Below are 21,524 nucleotides of genomic sequence, written 5' to 3' on the forward strand. Positions count from 1 at the left end.
TTTGGTATCTTTGATACTTCCATCTGCCCAGCTACCTCTCTTTTCCTTAGACAGAAGAAGCAGTGCAACCCCATGTCCTGATGTCCCATGTGAGGTCATGAGAGTCAGAACAAATGCCCCACATTTTCCTTTTGTCAAGTAGTGTGGCCATTCTTTTAATTACTGTTACAAAATTTTTACTCAAGACAAGCTTTGGTGATGAGCTGCTCTGTTCTGAAGTGACCAGGAATAAGCAGTCCAGCTTAATGAAAAGTGTTGGAAGGAAAAGGAGTGGAGGTACAACAGGCAACCTTCTTGTACTCAGTGCAGACCAGATTATCATCTGCAGGAGATTTTGGTGTGAAATTGCTCATGGCATGTTGTTACTGGATGATAATCCTCCACACAGGAAAATATACCCAAGTCACTGGGAGAAAAAAGCTCTTTCATGTTACCAAACCTTGGTTGTTGCTGGCTTTCTTAAAGTAATATTTCCTGCCTTTCATATAATTTTTGTGAAAGCCTAAAGAGCAGACATAAAAGCATCTGATGCATTTTTGTTTGAAAAATAAATGCCACTGTGAGTAGAGTGCACTGCTAAACACAGCCCTGCAGACAGCTCAGGTCTTCTGTCCACAATTGCACTTGTAGGCAGACTTTACTCATGAATACCCAGAATCAAGCATTTTGTGCTTCAACCTCTCACTTTCTTTGACAATAGCCAGACACACCCAGAGCAGGGTTTTGTTTCAACCAAATGAAGTAGTGACACTGCTTGACCACTGCTTCGTGTCTGGGAAAGAGCAAAAGTGTCTAGATAATACAAAAAGTGCTGCAGTTCTGAGTGAAACTGATTTCCTTCCTGTTGTCCATCTTTAGTGTAGCATTTTAGGGTTCTATCACAGCACAGTAAATTAATCCAGCACCCTTGGACTACTGTAAGTCTTTCATACAGCATCTGGTACGTCAGGAGTTTTTTGAAAAATGGGTAAGGCCTCTAAAGATGAGCTACCAGAGTAACTGCAGCTGCATGGAACTCCTGTGTGCAGAGTGAGGGAGAATTTCTATGCAAGTTCTGGACATGAGCCAGCTTCTCTTCCATGCATGTTCCAGGCTCCATGGTGCAAGGATAGCATCTGTTTCGCAACCAGGGATTCTTGTTACAAAAGCAAAATACCATAATTTACCTGTAAGGAGAAGAGGTGTTTGTTTACCTGTGTGTGCTTAGGGACATGGCTTAGTGGTGGACTTGGCAGTGCTGGGCTTATGGTTGGAACCACTGATCCTGAAGGGCTTTTCCAGCCTTCTGTGATTCTGTGCCTTATTACCTGTGCTGCTTGGATCAACTCCTTTTTTATATTAGAGGGACGTGACTGTTCATGGAGATCAATTGTCTGAACAAGAAGAGAATGGTGGTGCCTTTTATCACAGAATTACAGAATAAACTAGGTTGGAAAAGACCTTTGAGATCATTAAGTCCCCCCTGTGACCTAACACCTCCTAATCCACTAAACCATGGCACTGAGTGCCACATCCAGTCTTTTTTAAAAAATGTCCAGGGATGGTGGCTCTACCACCTCCCTGGGCAGATGATTCCAATGCTCAGTCACTCTTTCAGAGAAGAATTTTTTTCTAACATCTGAACTTCCTCTGGGAAAGTTTAAGACTGTGTCCTGTTGTTCTATCAGGCATTGCCTGGGAGGAGAGATCAACCCCCACCTGGCTATAATCACCTTCCAGGGAGCTGCAGAGTGACAAGGTTCCCCCTGAGCCTCCTTTTATCCTGAAGGACTTCAGTCATTCAGTTTCTGGTGTAGAACAAAACTGAGCAAATGGGTATAAAAACTTCACACTGAGCAGCCAATATTTGTCTTTTTGGAGCCTGACACATGCTGAGTCCTGCATTGTCCACCTAGGCAAGGAGCAGCAGGTGAAGCAGAGCCAAACTGCAGCAGTGCCCCATTCCTCCTGCTTCCAGCCCTGCAGGGGTTCTCTGGCTGCCTGCCATGAACACCCTGTTGTTTCTGTTCTCTGGGATGGTCAGGCAGTTTCCCAGCATATTAGCAAGTAGCCTAATGCCACAGTGTTCACAGCAGCAGAAGGGCTGGTGGAGATGGGCTATCCAGGAAACAACCCTTTGTTTTTACTGTACGTTATCAGTTCTCCCAGAGGATCACTTTAAGACACTGAATGACTCATTGAAGCAACTCCATGGTTGTAATTTTGGAGCCCTTGTAAGGAACATCTGAGTAAACATGGCTTAAAACCAAATCCTTCTGTTCTTGACTTGGGTAGAAAGCATTTGACTGGCAGTATACAGCTGAGGGAAAAAAGGATGCAAAATATATATGGCAAACTATTCTGGTCTGGTCACTAGCCCTCACTGGCAGAAAAATCATGAAGTGATGTTGACACAAGTTAGAATTTTCTCTGGCAAACAGAATAATCCCAGTATTACATGAGAGTGGCCTGGGAGGGCTACTGTCTGGAGTGACCCATTATGGGCAGCTTCTAATAACTTCAGAAAGAGCTTCTTAAAAGTTTTGCCCATAGATACCTTTTACAATGCAGGTAGGTGACTCTGTGGGACAGGAATAAATGTAATATTTTTAGATTCTTACAAAAAAAACACCCCTATGTACGTAAGCCCTACTAGCCACACACCCAACTGAGCAGGAGTTCTCTCCTACACAGCACTCTGCAGACTATCACTTCCAGTTCCGGTCTTCTGTGCTAATTCAAGGAAAAACACTTGCAAAAGCCATGGTCTTCCCCCCCTGCCAGGCAGGGCTGTTCCTCCTTTCCCCACAGCCCCCACAGTCAGGGCAGGGGCTGGTGCTGCCTTGGGCTGCTCACTGGTGCTGGTGCTGGCCAGGCACCCACCCAGGGGAAAATCCAGCTGCATGGAACTGGGACAGAGACTGCACAGCCAAAGCTGGGCAGCAAGTGAATAGAGGGAAAGCCTGTGTTGTCAATGTGGCAGAGAAGAGTTAGGGGGTTAGCATGAGGGACTTTCCCTGAAGACCTCAGTCAAGAAAAACTCAGTGTGAAATCTGGCCAGGATGTGAGGATTCCTTACAGCCAAAACAGCCATGGGATCCTTACTGAGTCTTTGGGTAGAAATGCTGTTGGTGTGACCTGCATACATTTCTCAGGAGTTAGGTAGCTCTGGTACAAAATTTTCCCCAGCTGAGTACAAAGCCACATCTTATACAAGCCTATGTAATTTGCCATTTTGTGCCTTTGGGTTACAGTATTTGTATTTTTTTCTTAGAGCTAAGTAGCACCAGCAGGGTGCAAGATGTCAGCATTTCCACTACCAATCCAACTCTCTTTTGGGGTTAGGTAACATTTCTTTTATACCACACTGTGCTGAAATTCTGCTGTGCAGATGCTGTCCAAGACTTAAGGAATTTATTTTTCACCAGATTTTATTTGTAGTCATTATGGTAGTTGATGGTTTACAAAATGTAAAAAAATGTAAATTCTAAGCTTACTTGTTTTTCAGAGACTGTTATTGCATTATACACTTCAAGAATGGCTTGACATTTCCCATCTCTTAGCCACTAACATAGAAAAACCAAGTAGAGACAGCAAAATTGAATGTCCTGCTTTGGAAGGTTTAAGCGTGGCATTTCTATGTAAAGAATTTCCAAAACCACAACTCATTCAGTTCTCCAGCATGTTGTGCTGTGGAGCACAATAACACACAGAGTCCTGCTGGAGTAGGTGGAAAATATCTCTACAAGCAAATGCATGGACTCCCACAGCCTAAATATAGTATTTTAAGACTGTCAGTGAGTGGGGACACACACCTAGTAGGATGAGTGCACACAGCCCTGGTCTCAGCGAGTGGGTGGTGCAGCCATCAATCACCTCGTGTGGTCTGTGCTAATGGGAGGTCAATGGAAGAAAGGACTGAGCTGTCAGACCTGCACAGAAGCTGTGCTTGACAAATAGAAAACAGTGTAGAGCACTAGCAAACAGTCATATCCATCTTTTCTGGAAAGAAAAAATGGTGCATTTGTAGCTACCAGCACTGAATTTAGGGTGTTCAGCTCTCAGAAAGGTAGGCAGAGTGGTGTTACTAACACTGACAATGAAGCATGAATGCTAACAGGACTGGATTGTTTATACCCTGTGCAGTTACGGAGAGAACATGCCGAGATCCTCAGAGACTTAACATTTCCTCTTTTTCCTTTACCCACAGGTAATAACACCAGTCAGGTCAGGACAAGGTTATGTTTATGAATTCCCTTCCAAGCACCAGAAGGATGCCTATGATATCCCCCCCGCTCGCCCTCTCCAAGGGGTAGGTACCAATAAAAGTGCCAGCAGGGCTGACAGAGCACAAAAGGTGATGAATTTCTACCAGACTTTTACGAGCGAGGCAAGTTCTCTCATTTCAGAGAGAAAATATGTTTTAATTAGATGCTGTGGCTTATTCACAGATCACAGACGTATTTCAAAGTTTTATTTGATGTTGACTAAGATTTGGCAGCACACCAAATGCAAAAGTCCCATTTGTTCTCTCTGTTTTGATCAAAGAGTATATCTGAACAGAATAAACTTGCTGCCTGGGAACATTTTTTTTCCCTTTTACTTTGTTGTTTTATAGTTGACAGTAATTCACTCAGTAAGGGTAAAATTATCGCCTAAATGAACAGCTGCTATGCAGGGAGTTGTTTTCACCATCTATTGGCTGCACCATGTCACTGAGCTTGTACTGTATCTTTGTTCTGGGGAGCTCCCTCAGCAGTCCTTAGCCAGGACCACAGACTTACAGAATGGATGCTGGCAGGACCTGGAACTCAACCAGCCTGGATGTAAGGGTGTGATCAGTTCTGGTCACATGTGCTGCCTGTTCACCCCAAGAGGTGTCTGTAATAGGCTGACCCTGATTTACCTCGAGGAGGGAAGTCAGCCATGGCTTCATCTCTCCAGCCTGCTGTCCACATCATTGCCCAGAGGAGACCTAGAACAGTGCATTTCCTCCTAATGTCCAAAATTCTAGGCAAATCCAAGATGTTCTCCTATATGAAAAAAGAAAAAAAACAAACTGAAGAGCTCTGTCACGTTCAAGCTTTCTGAGAGGAAACACAGAAACTATGAAAATTCATCTAGTAGCAGAGCTTTTCCCAAGGTGACTTGTTTCTATAATCAATTTATTCTTTCTTCAGATCTATGACATTCCCCCAACATCGGTTAAGGGGCCTACACTTCCAGTTCCCATGGGAGAAGCAAAAGCTTTAGGAGTGTATGACATACCACCTGCCAAAGGGGTAAGCATTACTCTGTTTCCACAAGATCCTGTATTTTCATGTCTGGCCAAGGACATGTTTTAACAAGGGTTCATGTATGATCCTGAAGGAAAAGGAGATTCAGTACTTCAAATACTTCCTTAGGTTTTTAAACTGTTAAAATTCTTGAAAGGGAGCAGTGCATCAAAATTAAAGTTATGAACTATAAATTGATAATTAGACCTACATTATCTTCGTGGCAGCATGCTGCCTTTTTGGATTTTGCTGCTTATGGGAATTTGCATTGAGATGAGTGATAAAAAGTGAGATATTAAAACTGACTCTCAGTCAAACTTAAGATAAGTAGCTGACTCTTTGAAAGGCAATAGCAGATCTTCCATCCCAAATGGAAGATGGTAAATATTTCACTATTTTAGCCAAAGGTTTCATGTTTTGTTTTCTGTGATTCAGGTCTATGCTGCACCTCCATCTGCATGCCAAGATGATACAGTCCCGAGGGAAAACTTGCAGGACTTTTCATCTACAGTGGCCCACGGTGTAAGACCAGAAGGGGTATATGATATTCCTCCTCCCATCACCAAAGTGACTGGAAAAGAACATAATAGATTTTCTCCTGAGAGCCTGTTATTGCCAGGTGGAATGACACAGACACAGGGTGTTTATGACATCCCTACAAACCATCAAAACCATTTTCTTGGACAGCAAATTGCACCGGAAAAGGATGTTTATGATACCCCAAGGGGAATTGCATTCCCAGGTCAACAGACAGGACTCAGTGAAGGTCCCATCACAGAAGGAAGAGAAGGTGTCTATGATGTGCCACCAGCAGTCCTCCAAGACAATAAAGGCTTACAGGATGTGACTGATGGGATGAATAGGTTGTCTTTCTCCAGCACAGGAAGCACGAGGAGTAACATGTCCACATCATCAACGACATCAAAAGACTCTTCTCATTCAGCATCAACTACACAGGACAAAAGGCTAATCCTTGATCCAGACACCGCCATAGAGAGGCTTTATCGCCTCCAGCAGATGGTGGAGGCGGCTGTCAGTCACCTCACAGCCTTCATTACACCAGACTGGAGGTCCTATGGGTATATGGAGAAACACATCAATGCAATTCATGCTGCTGTGGATAAGGTGGAGCAGTCGCTGCTGGAGTACCTCCAGTTTGCCAAAGGATCGGCAGCCAACGCCTCCTGCCTGCCTGACTTCAGCCTCCTCAACAAAATGAGGAGGGAGGTGCAGAGGCTGGAGGACTCTCACCAGATCCTTACCCAAACCAGTCATGACTTGAACAGCTACAGCTGGTCTTTGAATGTGCTGGCTGTCAACAGAGTGCAGGGCAAGTGCGATGACCTGGACCGGTTCGTTATGGTGGCGAGGACAGTCCCGGATGATGCCAAGCAGCTCACCACCACCATCAGTGTCAACGCAGAGCTGCTCTTCAGACAGGCCCTGGGCACCTCCCGTTTCCAAAACGTGCCAGAGAACGTAATGAGTGCTCCTGACTGTGTGTATGACAGTCCTCAGATGCAGCAACATGCAGAAAAGGCACAGAACCACTGCAGCTCCCTTCCCCCGCTCCTGAGCAAAGGCCAGCACCCTTACAGTGCCACCAGCGAAGGCTCAGAAAAGAGCTGGATGGATGACTATGATTATGTTCACCTGCAGGTGGGTAAACCCTACACCTTGCTCTGCACGAGAGGAATTGCCTGTGGTTTTGTAGAAGCTTCTTGCAGGAAAGCAGCAATCCATTGCCATGCTAATTCATACTTGAGGATAATTTCACCAGGGTGATTATTTCCTGTCAAATAGGACTGTTGGATTTCTAATAGTGATTTTGCTCTGCCACACTATCATTTTCTGTACTCTTAGTGGTGCACTAGCAGTGAAAAAGCCAATAGAAAGTACCCTCTTTCTTGGTCTGTGAGCTGCCATTTAGCTCAGGAGCAGTTTTGATTTAACACAGTCTCTTATTTTATGCAAAACAGGGGAAAGAAGAGTTTGAAAGGCAACAGAAAGAGCTTCTGGAAAAGGAAAATATCATCAAGCAGAGCAAAATGGAGCTAGAGCACCATCAGGTATGTCCTCCTGGGTATATATTTGCTCAGAAATGCAGCATTCCTCACACATAAGGAACACTGGCCAAATAGAGCAGGAGGGACCCTTTCCATAGCAGTGTACAAAGGATACAGAAAGTAAAAAGCAGAGAAGTTAAAAACTCTGAAAGTTCACCACGGAAGAGAAAAAAAGCTTCTGTGATGTCTCACAGGTCAGTCACAAAGCCAGCTTGGGAACTTGGCTTTCCTGACCTTCCATCCAGAGGGCCTTATTCACTGGACCATACTGGATACATGTGCCACCTTCACATCTGCTCAGTGAACTTCAATACTGTCAGCTTAAATATTGTGCTGAACAACACTTTTAGTGCTAAAAAAAGTAGGTTCACAAGATCGAGGGCTGTCACTTTCCCCTCATATTAATTCTTCAATATGTTGTTGCCATATCGTATGGCAGAAAATTGTACCAGCAATGAGGAGGTGAGATTGAAAGGGTTTTCATCTCAAAATCCCACAGAGATGACAGCCTTTTAAATATTGTGTAGGAGTTCATTGCCACTTGGATCTCTCTCTATCACTTGAGATTTCAGAATACTCCAAATGAGCAACAGCCTGTAAATTCAGGAGTTTGGGTTGTTGGGTTTTTTTAAAGCAAATGAAGTATTTTAGATGTTTCTCCCTTCTGAAGTCTGCATGTTTGAATCTACGGTAGTCAAAGCAGTTGATCCTAGAAAACATACTGTTCCTTTTTACTTAGCACAAGGTCAGTGCAGGATACCCAGGGGTGTCCCGAGGCACAAAGTGAAATTATAATATATAACAAATCTTAGGAGAATACTTGCTGATGGGAGCTTTTGCTTTTCCTTCCAGATCCATCAGTTTCAACGCCTGGAGCAAGAGATCACGAGGCCAGTAGAGAACGACATCTCCAAATGGAAACCCCCTCAAGCCCTCCAGACCTCCCACGACAGCCGCCTGCTTTTGTTCTACTCGGACCAGTGCGAGACTCACTTCAGCTCCCTGCTCAACGCCATCGACGCCTTCTTCAGCTGTGTCAACTCCTCCCAGCCCCCCCGGATCTTCGTGGCACACAGCAAGTTCATCATCCTGAGCGCTCACAAACTCGTGTTCATCGGGGACACGCTCGCCAGGCAAATGACCACTCAGGACATGTGCAACAGGGTGATGAACTCCAGCAACCAGCTGTGTGAGCTGCTCAAGAGCGTTGTTCTGGCCACCAAGGCGGCTGCCTTGAGTTACCCCAACACAGCATCCCTGCAGAGGATGGTGGACCGAGTCACAGAGCTCTCGCATCACGCACAGTTGTTCAAACTCTCCCTGGCCCAAATGGCGTCCTTATGAAACCCAGCAGAATCCAATCCGTGAGCAGCAAAGCAGAAGAGCAGCTGCAAACTGGAGCTATTTTTATGTAAATGTTATCTTTTTTTAGATATTTTTAATTAAATATTTTAAATACATTCTTATGTGTTAGAGAGTCTAACCAAATCAGGGATCTGGGAATATTATCTGGTTCTGTGTTATGTTTCATACACATTTAGATTTGTATACACAGCATATATGTATATGTTGCTACCTTCCTTAAAACATCAATTAAGCACCTTAAAAATTATGTGTCGGGTAAACAGTGCATATCTTTTGTATATACAGGCTGTTTCCTCAGCATATTTGTTAACTGGATGCTGCACTCTTTTTGTTTCATTCCATCTTAATGCTGGTGCATGGACTTCTTGGTTGTGAAACCTAGTTGTAGCAATCCATGAAGCAAGTGTAATGGTTCTCATAGAACTCCATTCCCTTCTTAGAAATGACTTTCTATAGGTTAATTCTGTGAAGTTTAACTCCTCTTGATGTTATTTTGTTGTGTAAAACATTTGGTCATTCTGACCAACATAGATGCACAGCTACAATGAGCAACATATCAAGCAAGGCATACAGCATTTGGAAGAAAAGCATTTTTAGGCCAAGTAAGAAGCAGGACCTTCAAAGGAGGAAGGCAGAATTGTATATATTTAATATCTTTTGGCATTCACATTTCCTCTGTTTCTAATAACTGCAACATGGGATTTCAAAACCGTGGATGGATTCCCAGCAATGTAATTTCATACATGTTTACTTTGTATGTCCTTGCATTGGCAATTTAATTTAACAGTCAGGTTTGAAAGCCTTATTGTTTATGGACTCAGAGTTATCCTGAGGGCATCCCAGGTTCCATTGGGTTCATCTTTGAGGTTGTGGATGAGGAATGTTTCAAAATACCAATCCCTTTCAGAAGGATTAACATACAAATTGTATTTCGTATGGAAAGAAAAGAGCTTAATTTGAAATAACAGGTATTTTAGCATCTCTATAGCATATACACAATTTGGTGAAGAAATAGCACTTAATTTTCTAGGACATATTATTGGGAATTAATTGCTTCTGTTGCAATTCTGACTTCCATTCAACTACTGGGCTTTTTTTCTGGAATTCTGTTGCGTAGGTGGTGGTCTTCACTGCACTACACTATTGCCAAAAATGATGTCCTGTTTTAATGGACCATTCCATCAGTAAGCACGCACAGTCCCACCTAGTAATCTTCAGTGTAAAAATTGAAAATTTTTAACTTTAAAAATTGTTTGTAGAATGTTAGGCTCCTTTAGAAATTTCATGTGTGGTGGTCACTCCAAAACCCATATCATCTTATTTGTCGTCGTTGCCGTCTGTGTACCCCCTAAAAATAAGTCACAGAACACCTTTTGCCTGTGGTTCCCAGCCTAAAAGCTGTGCTTCAAAGTGAGCAGTAGCTCAGGAAAATTCCAGGTGATTCTGGCATTTTTAAAGCAGAAACACTAATGTCCTTATTAATTCAAGGTAGTCCCACATTAATGTGTTCGAGAGTTTGCTGGATCACTGAGATCAGTAGCATCTGAGAAACAGGCACTTCTCACTTCTACCTGACTCCTGGCTTTCCCATTTTGTAGCTGAACATGTGCCTTATTGAAATGGGATTTGTTGTCCTAGAACCATTTCAGCAGTGTGTGAAACCCTGAAGCCTTAATGTAATGTCTTAGAGCAAGACACCTCTTCACTACTATAAGGTTCCAGAGCACAGAACATTCCTGGGAGAACTGACCTGGGAGGTCAGTGGAAGCCAGCACAATCCCAGCTGGCTCAGGATGGGTTCCAAGGCTTGGCCTGGTACAACATCCTGAAAGGGCAGTTGTGATTTTGTAACCTACAACCAGTTGCCAAAAAGCAATCTGTGTGAACCTGTCTTGTGCTATTGTTGTTTGGGATTCTTTTGGATTTCCTTGTCCATTTTTTTATTCTGTATATTTCTGTATATTCTTAGGAAGTGAAAATGTGTTTCCAAGTGTAGTGGTTATGTTGATAGTTTGTGCTTTCCAAAGGAGAACCTCTATTGCAACCCTGTATTACCATTTGTTATCTTGTAGAGAGTCATTTTGAAATTATTAAAATTATTAGCTTTTTTTATATAAAAAGGGGCAGCTTGGTATTGTTTTTTCTTGTATTCAGAGTCTTCTAAAAATATTAAAAGGAAGTATTGCTGCTTGCTAATACTGTCAAAGCCATTCTAAAATGAGGAACTCATTTTCCATCTTTTCACTGGTCAGTGCATGTAGTGAAATGAGAACTTGGGGGTTTAAGAGGAAGGGACAGACAGTTTCTCTGCCTGTCCAGAAGCAGCAGGTGAAGCATTTATACAACTCAGCTAGACAAGCTATCAAGTCCAAAATACAACTATCAGGGCCTACAGCACACTGAGTCACAATCCTGCCCCATTGTGTGTATTCCTGCTGCATAAGCTGCATCCCAAACCACCTGAAACAGCCCCATGACTTTAAGGATCACAAAGTTTTCCCAGAAGTTACTTGCACATTTCACTGCTGCCAAGGCACTTACTGCCCAACCTCTTGTCAAACATCCAGAGGTGCAATGAGGAGAGAGAAAGCCCAGAGCTGGCACTGTCCTTGCACCAGTTTTTGGCTGCTAATGAAAGGCATTTCTGCCAGGAAGCATAAGAGCAATTAAAATTTTGTGAGCAAAGTGCTTGATTTGGCTCACCACGTGCTTGCAAGGGGACAGCTGGGGCTGCTTCCACAGAGTGCTAAATTTTGTTCCCCTGCTAAATTTAAAAAGGTCAGCTAACAACAAAGAAGGGGCTAGACAAATAAAATAGTTCAGAATAGAAACCAGAGCTTCTGCTCCCTTCCCTCAAGCCACAGTGTCCCCATGCAGTTGTCGAGGAACTGCTGTTTGTTTGGCAACCAAGTTGATGGCCAGTGTGAAATGATTGTCTCATGGCCAGTGTGGAGAAAAAGTCTGCCCCACACTAGTGGCAAATGCAGAACACATGGGTCTGTACTCTGTACATTAAGTAATTACTATTTCATGTTTATTAGAAAAACGCTTCCTTCCTCTTCCAGGATGGTGAGCGAGGGAGAAGAAAAACAGGCAAAAGCCATCCTTGAAATGGACAGGTTTTAGAAAAGTTACCAATACATAATAATAATAATAATAATGTGACACAGGATATAATTCATAGTGCACAAGCCCCTTCTGCTACTCTGCCATTCCTTGCAAGCCAGGGCTGTGCAGCTCCTGCCTTTTCCACAGCAATGCACTGCTGCAGCCTCGGCAGAGCCACTGCCTGCTGTTCCAGCACAGGAGCATGGGTGCAGGACGCCCACTTCCCACACCACTGCCTGATGCCAGAGCACACACCAGCATCCTCACATCCCCCACAGCCCCGAGGCCCTCTCTGAGCTTTTGGCACTCTCTGACACGAACATCTGGGCTGCATTTCAGAAGTGTCCCTCCCACACCTCTCACCAGCTCTTCAGATTGCTGTCACACAAGTGCCACCTTCCCTCTGCCTACAAGCCAAACATCTGTAGCTTTTCAGATCCAAATTCAGCTTTTTCTTATTGAACCTCCACTTCCAGGCTGTGGGCTCTACCTTAACATGCCTCAATCTCAACCTGAAGGCTTTAGAAGCTCATGGGATTTTCTCCAAAGGTGTCTCTTAACCTTCCCTTGCCATTTCTCCACAGCTTTAGTCAACATTTAGACAGAAACATTTCCAAGGCAAAGCCAGGGTCAGGTCAGTCCCAAAAGACAACACAAAGCATTCTCCCTACTCCAAAAGATGCCTGTTCATTTCATCTTAGCCTGTTACACTGCCAGTTTCAAAATCTGCATGTATCTTCCTTAACTCAATGGAACCCTTTTTCTGCTAGAAGGCTTTCCCATCTCAGAGTTGGACTGTATAGATAATGTAGATTTGGGGTCTTTTTCAAAATAATTTATTTTTGTTACTTGCACCCAAATTCCACCTAAGACACCAGCTTTCTCTGTGCAAGAGCCTGGATATAGCTGTGTGGCATTTCAACATCACAGCAAAACTACAGTTTTATCTAGTGCTGCAGAGTTCTTCCCAGAAATTCTTCTGACTTGAAAAGGGCATTGAAGCCCAGCCTTGAGAACACCTGCATAAAGTGAACAGCAGCAGGAAAAATATCTAATCCAGCCCTGTTACAAACCTGTTGACTTCACAGAGAGCAGGAATGATCTTTGACTTCCTGAGAAGTTGCATGAGGGGTAGCACAGACTCTCAGTAACTTGTACTACTTCATTTTCCCTCTGATGTACTGCCCAGAGACAATTTTACTTTGATTAAATTAGAGCTAAATTTGGAGTGGAGCTCACATTATGAGCTAGGCCTGGACATATTGCCAGCTGTTCGATTCATTTAGGAAACCCAAGTACATCATTCTCTATTCAAAACCCAAATATTTAGCCTTAGTGTCAGTGAGCTATGCAGGGTATGAAGTGGCCAGTCAGCTGCTCGACCTTGGAAGGCACACTTCCTCAGGGCATTGATCTGAGCTCCTGGGAAGCTGCTGGGTGCTCTTCATCCCTCCACCTTCCAGGTCAGTGGCTAGGACCACTTAGGGGTGGCTTCCCAGAGCCAAGGACCAACAAGGATAGTTTCAGGTCACAATTCCAGGGCACAGGCTGGGCATGCACACTGCCAGCTGTTGTAGAGGCTTCCTCTTCAGCTCTCAAAGCAGCAGAAAATCAGAGTGGCCCATCCCATGGGTGAAAGCTCTTTGTGCCTCCTGATAAACCCTTGTCTCTGCAGAAACAGTCTTTGCTCTCAGATGTTGTGAACTAGTGAACAGGAGAAGCTGAAATACTCAGAGGGAGAGGCAGTGCTGAGCAGAGGATCACTCCCATCTCTCCTGGGGTTTATTAGCAGTAGTAACCTCCTCACAGCCCTTTGTGCTTCAGTTCTGTCTTTCCAGCAGACAGCATCAGGCTTGGCTCAACCCACAATCAAGCTGCAGTTTGCTTTCTTCTTTCTGCACCTCTTTGGATTTAACTTCTGGCCCTAGCCACCACAAGCAAAGCCCACCAAGTCAATGCTCCTCACAGGAATTCAGCTGCTGCTATTTGCCTCCATCTCCATGAGTCCTGCTGAGGGTGAAGCCCAGAGCCTGGGAAACAAGTGCAGCTGCAATGGGCTCAGCATCCCCACCACTGCCCTGGCAGGCTTTCTTCCTCTCTGCTGAGCACCAAGGGAAAGGATATCTTCTGCACCTGCAGCAATTCCACGTGCAGGGCTGACTGTGGTAAAACCAGGAGCAATCCCTGCTCACAGTGGGCTCCCAGTGGGTTACACATTCCATGAGGCCAGGCAAAAACCACAATTCCTGGTTCCATGCAGGCTTGTGCCCACAGAGTATCGGCTCCTCTCAGCCAAGGGAGGGATGTACAAACCCTGCTGCTGGGTGGGGAGAGTTGTTCTCTCACATCAGGAGGACTTTTTTCCTCCTTCCATATGATTTCTTTCAATTTCAGAAAGAGTGATCAGGGCCCTTTCCTTGAGTCAAAGCTGCAGGAAACCAAATTCAAGAGGCCCTTCACAGCTTCCTACTTAGCCAGCTTTATCTTGCTCAACACTGCTGCCTAAACCATTGCCAACCAGGAAAGAACAAGAACAATGTCCCTATTTATATGAAGGCAGACCTAACCATGGATGAATGAAAGTTACAGTGAAGGACAAGCAGAAAAACCTGGAGGAGAGCAGAGGACAAGAAAAGAAAAATAAAAAAGCCTGCTCTGGCTTTAAATTTTCTTACAGAAAGGAATCAAAGTAAATCTTACAACTTTTTGTGCAGTTAGAGGACCCCAGGGCATTTTGATGTGCACTGATTCAAGTCCTCCTTTATTCCCAGTCAAGCTCAAAGACAAACAGCCACAAGGGTGAGTGGCTATGAACATGAAAAAGAAAAAGTAGACTTTTACTATTTTTCCACCCTATGCTTTGTTTTTATGAAGGATGTTAGGAGCAGCCCACCCAAAAGCCTTTTATTTCAGGAGGTGACTTGAGCTGGAAACAGGTACCTGTAATTAACTTGCATTCCAGAATGGGAGAAGTTAACTTACCTGGATTTCTTCATGAAGCAGTTCAAAGAGAAATTAATTTTTGATGAATGAGCATGTGCATTCTGGAGTGCTTGATCTGCAGTTAGTTTTCAGGCCTCACTGCTTTAGACACAGCTTTGACTTGTCCACTCACAGATGTACTAAAGGGATAAGCACAACAGCCCTGCTGGGAAGCTGTATCACTTTCATGGCATTGGCTACAATGACCAAATGGACAGTGCCAGAGCAGGGCTGCACTGCACAGGACACCAAATTCCACCCTGAAACAGCAGCAGGAGGAGCTGCCTTTGCTCCTGAGAAGGTGGAAATCCACAGGTCCCTCAAACACAGGCATTACACAGAACCACTGGTTCCATCCAAGAAGCAGAGCTGCTGAAGACACCAAGATACACAAATATAAGAAAGCTTCTTTCTCACTCCCTCCTTTTCTCTCCATGGGGGTGGTGATCAGAAATTCCTCATCTTAAAGCAGATTTAATCATATGGATTGGGCTCTAATCAGCTTAAAGGGGACTCTGATGATATTTCACAAGAAAATGTCTTTAGGTAGCAGGATGAATTGCATCCAAGGTGTCTCACACTGGCAGTAGATACAGGCTAACCCAAATGGAGGAATTTCTGATCACCACCCCCATGGAGAGAAAAGGAGGGAGTGAGGAAGAAGCTTTCTTATATTTGTGTATCTTGGTGTCTTCAGCAGCTCTGCTTCTTGGATGGAACCAGTGGTTCTGTGTAATGCCTGTGTTTGAGGGACCTGTGGATTTCCACCTTCTCAGGAGCAAAGGCAGCTCCTCCTGCTGCTGTTTCAGGGTGGAATTTGGTGTCCTGTGCAGTGCAGCCCTGCTCTGGCACTGTCCATTTGGTCATTGTAGCCAATGCCATGAAAGTGATACAGCTTCCCAGCAGGGCTGTTGTGCTTATCCCTTTAGTACATCTGTGAGTGGACAAGTCAAAGCTGTGTCTAAAGCAGTGAGGCCTGAAAACTAACTGCAGATCAAGCACTCCAGAATGCACATGCTCATTCATCAAAAATTAATTTCTCTTTGAACTGCTTCATGAAGAAATCCAGGTAAGTTAACTTGAGTCAGTGCTGTGTTTCCTGACATCCAATATCCAATGATTGTGAGCACTAGGGAAAGTCAGCCAGTGAATGTACCCTAAGCAGATCCACCTGCCCCTTCAGAAATAGAATATGGGGCTGTGTGCTCCATGACCTGATCCACCTGGGAAGCTCTTACTTTCTTAAATGTTGTCAGGCTGACAGTCAGAAATGCTCAGAGAACAAAACCAATGGAACACATGCACATCTCCTCAGCTAAAGATGAGAAGGAAGGAAACCCTTCCTTTGTTTCACAAACAGCTGTTCATATTAACTGCTATGAACAGTCAGTAAGAAGCCAGCACCCAGTGCAGCACAAGGGAGGAGATGGCAGCCTTGCCTGCCCAGGATGCCCTGCACACAGACAGGACCAGCAGAGATCAGAGCTGGGCTCTGCCTTTGGGCTTTGAGCTGCAGCCAGCAGGTGTGAGACCTCCCACCCCTAAATTCTGAGGATGATGAACACTACCTGGAGACCTGCCTCCTGAAACTTGGTGGGGCCACATACACAGCTCAAGGCACAACCTGAGCACTAAAACACTGCAGAAACTCATGGACTTCCCCCTGCCCACCAAGCCTGAAGCTGGTATTGGTAGCACCAAAGAAGGTTCCAATGGTTCAGCAAGTCAGGGCACTCCTGGAGCCCGAGCCAGCAAACATCACAACCCACATTCAAGCTGAGTTCCCCCAGTCCTGCCACTCTTCTGTGCCTCCACTCTCCCAGTAGCTTTCTTGGCAGTTCTGTGCTTGTAGCAGTGCAAAGTCCAGGTAGTTACAGAGCTCCTTGTTTAGGAGCTCCCAGCCTGAAGGATTCCTGGGTTAGTTTGCTCTTCCTTGTACCAGAGCAGAGAAGCACAGGAGAAAAGTAAAATGAGGCAGATTTCCTTAAGGCCACAGGGGTGGTTGACATGTGAGGTTTAGCTCCCCTCCACGAGTAATCTGCATACATCTCTGGATGTCTTGCTGGAAAAGTGTAACATGCAGTTTCAGACACTCATTTCCTGGGACAGCATGCACCAGATGCCAGGTTAAGTGGCTTTGGCACTGGAATGGCTGAATCACCAAGAGAGGCTAAAGGAGAGTCAAACGCTAGAACAACTCTTAATTTTGAAACATTGGTTCCAAAATTGTTTTCTGACAAAGTGAATTTGCTTTCTTTTTCTAGTTAGAAATGTTTTATGTCTTTTTTTCATTTACTCTGAATGCTTCTCCACTACCAGCACATACGCCTCATCTAATTTTTGTCTGTTCTTCTCCTCATATGGAAATGAGGATGACACAATGCAAACAGTAAGTACCTTACATGGTGAGTGTGGAGATTCAGCTGAAAGAGATTTCACATTTTTGTTTTACTCTTCAAGATATTAAAAAAAAAAAAATTCTAAAGAGCTTATTCTCAATGCTGTATCTAATTACACAAGTAAAGGCAGGCCTGCCTGTGCAGTGACCTGCAGTGACAGCTGGCAGCACAGAAATAATCATATATTTAAGCACTGTGCTCATTAGCTGTTAACCAGATAGAGAAGTGTCAAGATACTCCTAAGCTACTTCTGTCCCACAAACAAACAACTCATTATTGGATAAAACAAAAGCACCCTCTTGGAGGCCAGCACAGGATACCAGTATCACCACACAATCCAGAGCCCTGCAGTTGACTGGTTTTCCAGCAAGTGATTCTGTCTTAGGCTGTTCTAGCACGGGGGAAAATCCCATAATTCATGTATTTCATATGCAGCCATTACAGCTCATCAGCTATTTATCAGAGGGGCTCTGCTACAATTAAGTTTTCCTGCTAAAATTCCCATAATAGGCAGACATGGGAGCCTGTGGCATCTCTTCTTCAGCAAACCAAAATCTTTGGAGCAACCCCTCTGATCCATATAAGTTATTCATGAGTAATAACCTCAGCAGAAAATGTCAATCTCTAGTTCCAGGCAAGGCAACAGAGCATAAAATCTCCATGCTCTGTGATCATTGCTCAGTTTCTCATCCTATAAAAAAACCAATCAAGTAGAAAAGTGAAATTCAATGTTTCCTACATGAATGCATCCGTGGCTTCCCAGGAGGACATTGTGTGACAAGCAGCTAGGAGGCCATTTAAGCAGACCTGCTCCTCAGCAATGCTGCTCTTCCACAGGCTCAAAGATGAAGGCACAAGCCTTACACACACAAAAACCACAGCTGTGGCTCCATCACCAGCTGATAGCTATTTTTAAAGCTCTCTCCACACACACAGCAGCAAATCCACCAGGCCTGATTTCTCTCTAGCTCTTGCACTTTATATAAAGAAAAAGTAATTCCTTTTGCACAAGTAGGAGCTATTTAACTCTCCACAGCTTCCTTACACAGGTGAAATCAGCCACAGGAGGGTGGGATGGTCTCACACCTGCTGGCTGCAGCCCAAAGGCAGAGCCCAGCTCTGATCTCTGCTGGTCCTGTCTGTGTGCAGAGCATCCTGGGCAGCCAAGGCTGCCATCTCCTCCCCTGTGCTGCACTGGGTGCTGGCTTCTTACTGACTGTTCATAGCAGTTAATATGAACAGCTGTTTGTGAAACAAAGGAAGGGTTTCCTTCCTTCTCATCTTTAGCTGAGGAGATGTGCATGTGTTCAATTGGTTTTGTTCTCTGAGCATTTCTAGCTGTCAGCCTGACAACATTTAAGAAAGTAAGAGCTTCCCAGGTGGATCAGGTCATGGAGCACACAGCCCCATATTCTATTTCTGAAGGGGCAGGTGGATCTGCTTAGGGTACATTCACTGGCTGACTCTCCCTAGTGCTCACAATCATTGGATATTGAATGTCAGGAAACACAGCACTGACTAAACCTTTCATTATCCCATGAACTTGGGATTTGCCCATGGAAGTATCCACTAGCTGGTATCTGCAGACTCACAACCTTATCTTTGTTACATCTGTGGCAGCAGACTGCAGATTTTCATTACCTGCTGTGTGAAGTGTTTATCTACAGGTGGGACATCCCAAGAAATGTGTAGCTGCAGCCACCACTGAAGTGCTAGGAGAGACACTGGTCCCATCGTGTACCTGTACCTTGAAATGGTGTCCTCAGTCTGTTGTGTCATGTTTCCCGAGTGAGAAGCATGCACTGAACCCACCACATTTCCCTCATCCTAGCACACTTTCTTCCTTTCCCTAGGACAGACTCAGCCTGCTGTCCATTGCAATTACTTTTGAAGCACCCTCCAGTCCTGCTTAAAGTGTTGGTGACGAGCACTTTTCACCTAACATGAACTGAGAGCAAGAGTCTTGGAGAACAGAGAAAATACAGTGTGACTGAAGTATCTTCTGGTTTTGGAGACAGATCCTGGCTAGTCAGCCTCAGGCTGGAGTCTAGACAAGAGAAAAATAAAAGCCCTGTCTTTTTAGCCTTAAACACCACACATACAAAAGGTTGGCTTCAGCTCTTCCTCCTGGTGGCCAGAGGGTTTCTTCCTCTTGCCCAAGCACCCACAGGAGCTGCAGTGGTCCAGAGCACTGGCAAGCACCTACTTTCCCCTGGCATTTGTGCTCCCCATGGAGCTGCCTGCTGCCAGGCAGAGGAGTGCTGCAAGAGCCAGTGCCACCCTCAGCCCTGCTTCAGTGTTACAGACAGCCCAGTTTCTAATCCCAGCATTTATTCTCAGCTTTGACTTCAACAGTCTTGCAAACACCAGAGATCACTAACACAAGGGCAGCAGCCCTCCAGACTCAAACAGGAGATGAAGACTCCTCAGGCACACACCTGCACAGCTGGAATAAGCCCAAATTTCCCTGGCAAGCCAGGCAGACTGAAAAACAAATTGTTTGCTTGTTTTTAATGCCAGCAACTCTCTAAGTGTAAATGCTAGATTTGCTAATGGGGACTCACTGTAAGTCTTGAGTAATAAATGAAGGGAAAACAGGTTTCTCCAAATCCCTGTGCAACAAAGTGCTTCCTCCTCCCTTAGACTGAATACAGAGTCATCAGCGGTTTAACTCAACAAGGCTCCCACCATATCTCTATCCCCTAGCTTTTGTTAAGGATTTTGGTCTATAATGCAAGGAAAATGTTACACAGGCTCTCTGTCCCCAAGTCTAATATTAATATTGTGGTATTAATATATATTTTATATTAATAGTAGGCTACTATTGAACTAATACTAATGTTAGACTTTGGGAGAAGGTTTTAAAGTAAGCTGATCATGAGCCATTGCTTTGCCTGCTCAGTAACTAGCAGGATTTAGACCAGCTTTGATGGGATGGAATGTCACATCACATCTCAACATGAGGATGCACTGTCAAGAGCAGCTTTTGAAGAGATCTGGACAGCAGGCAGCTTGCCCTTGCCATCAGACTGGGGAAAAGCCCCACAAAACCAACACCTTCCCTAAGCTGCTGTAGACATTGTGTTTGTTACCCTAAGAAGAAGTGTTGCTGTGGTGTGTATTTTGTAGGCTTTTTTAATTTTTTTTTCCTTAAGCATGGTGAGAGTTAAGAAAAGCAGACTTCTCTTGGCATTTTGAGACCTCCTTTCCTGAAGCAGATAGCCAAACAAGAACCAGGCTCAATTCCTACAAGCAGCTGCCCTTGTACTTCCCAAACCACTTAATAAAAACAGAATGACTATTAATTAAAAAATAAATAAATAGAAAATAAAGCGACAGCAGCGGCAGAGGAGCTCAGCAGCATCGGTCCTGCCAGGCGGGCCCGTCCCCAAAGCCTGGCAGCCCCTGCCATCTAGTGGCGACAACGCGCCCTTCCCAAACAAACGGGATACTTAAAAGCCTCCAGGATTTTACTATCTATTGCTTTATTTAATATTTCTGGCTGAATCTGCCGTGTCCGGTTGGCAGACACCTGCACCAAGCTCACCCTCTTGCAACCACCCAGGTCACCAGGCAGCATCTCCTGCTTCTCCTGAGGATGCTCTCAAAGCAGGGTCTTTCCAGAGCTTGAGGGGAGCAACTCTTTGTATTTCTAAAATCGGAGACCACTCATCTTGGAAACAAATGGTGTGCAGGAGACAAATTATGATGCACTCCACCACGGCAAGGAAATTGCCTAACATTTCTAAACACGGAAAAGGCAAACAGCTGATCATCTGGCATCAAAAGACTCATTTGCCACAGGAACTTCAATTAACTCAAAATAAGCAAGTTCTCACAAAGACAGAAGGCTCCTGATTAAGTCCTTAAATAAGAAGGAGTGGGGCACTGTGCTAGCACACAACTTGGCACACAGTAATAGCATAACTGGCTTTGAGCCACAGCCTGTGTTACTTGTGAACAAATAAATTTTCTGGCAGAAGGTTTTCAACTCCCCATAAAAGATGTTAAAATACTCCAGTGCAGAGGAGAGGATATTGATAGGACATAGAGCAAGGTATTCTCCTTTGCAGTGTTGTGAGGAAGACACAGGGTGCATGCAACTTCTCATTCTGAAACTTCACTGCTACCTGCATAGAAGGCTGGATGTTTTAACAGAGTGTGGACACAAGTCAGCTACCTAAATTGCTCAGCACACCCAGACCCAGGGAGAAAGATTCACAGGCATTCACCTCTCAGTGCACAGATCCCACATCTTCATACCCTTCTCAGTTCAAGTACACTGCCAGCATTCGGGACAAGTCACGGTGGCAGTAACACATTAGCCAGTAGAGGCAGGTACACCACAA

At 44.6% G+C, this 21,524-nt stretch overlaps 1 protein-coding gene across 1 annotated transcript in view; it reads left to right on the forward strand.

The window, feature by feature from the left end:
- NEDD9 (neural precursor cell expressed, developmentally down-regulated 9) overlaps positions 1–10,596 on the forward strand; it is a 37,407-nt gene extending 26,811 nt beyond the window's left edge. The window contains exons 3-7 of the mRNA XM_079300826.1: positions 4,190–4,291; positions 5,160–5,261; positions 5,691–6,914; positions 7,235–7,324; positions 8,174–10,596. Coding sequence (XP_079156952.1) covers positions 4,190–4,291; positions 5,160–5,261; positions 5,691–6,914; positions 7,235–7,324; positions 8,174–8,665 — 2,010 coding nt within the window. The 3' untranslated portion in view covers positions 8,666–10,596. The remainder of the gene's footprint in view (positions 1–4,189; positions 4,292–5,159; positions 5,262–5,690; positions 6,915–7,234; positions 7,325–8,173) is intronic.
- Positions 10,597–21,524: the final 10,928 nt, after the last annotated feature.

This window comes from Erithacus rubecula (assembly GCF_903797595.1).
Source record: "Erithacus rubecula genome assembly, chromosome: 3".
NCBI classification, from domain to species: domain Eukaryota; kingdom Metazoa; phylum Chordata; class Aves; order Passeriformes; family Muscicapidae; genus Erithacus; species Erithacus rubecula.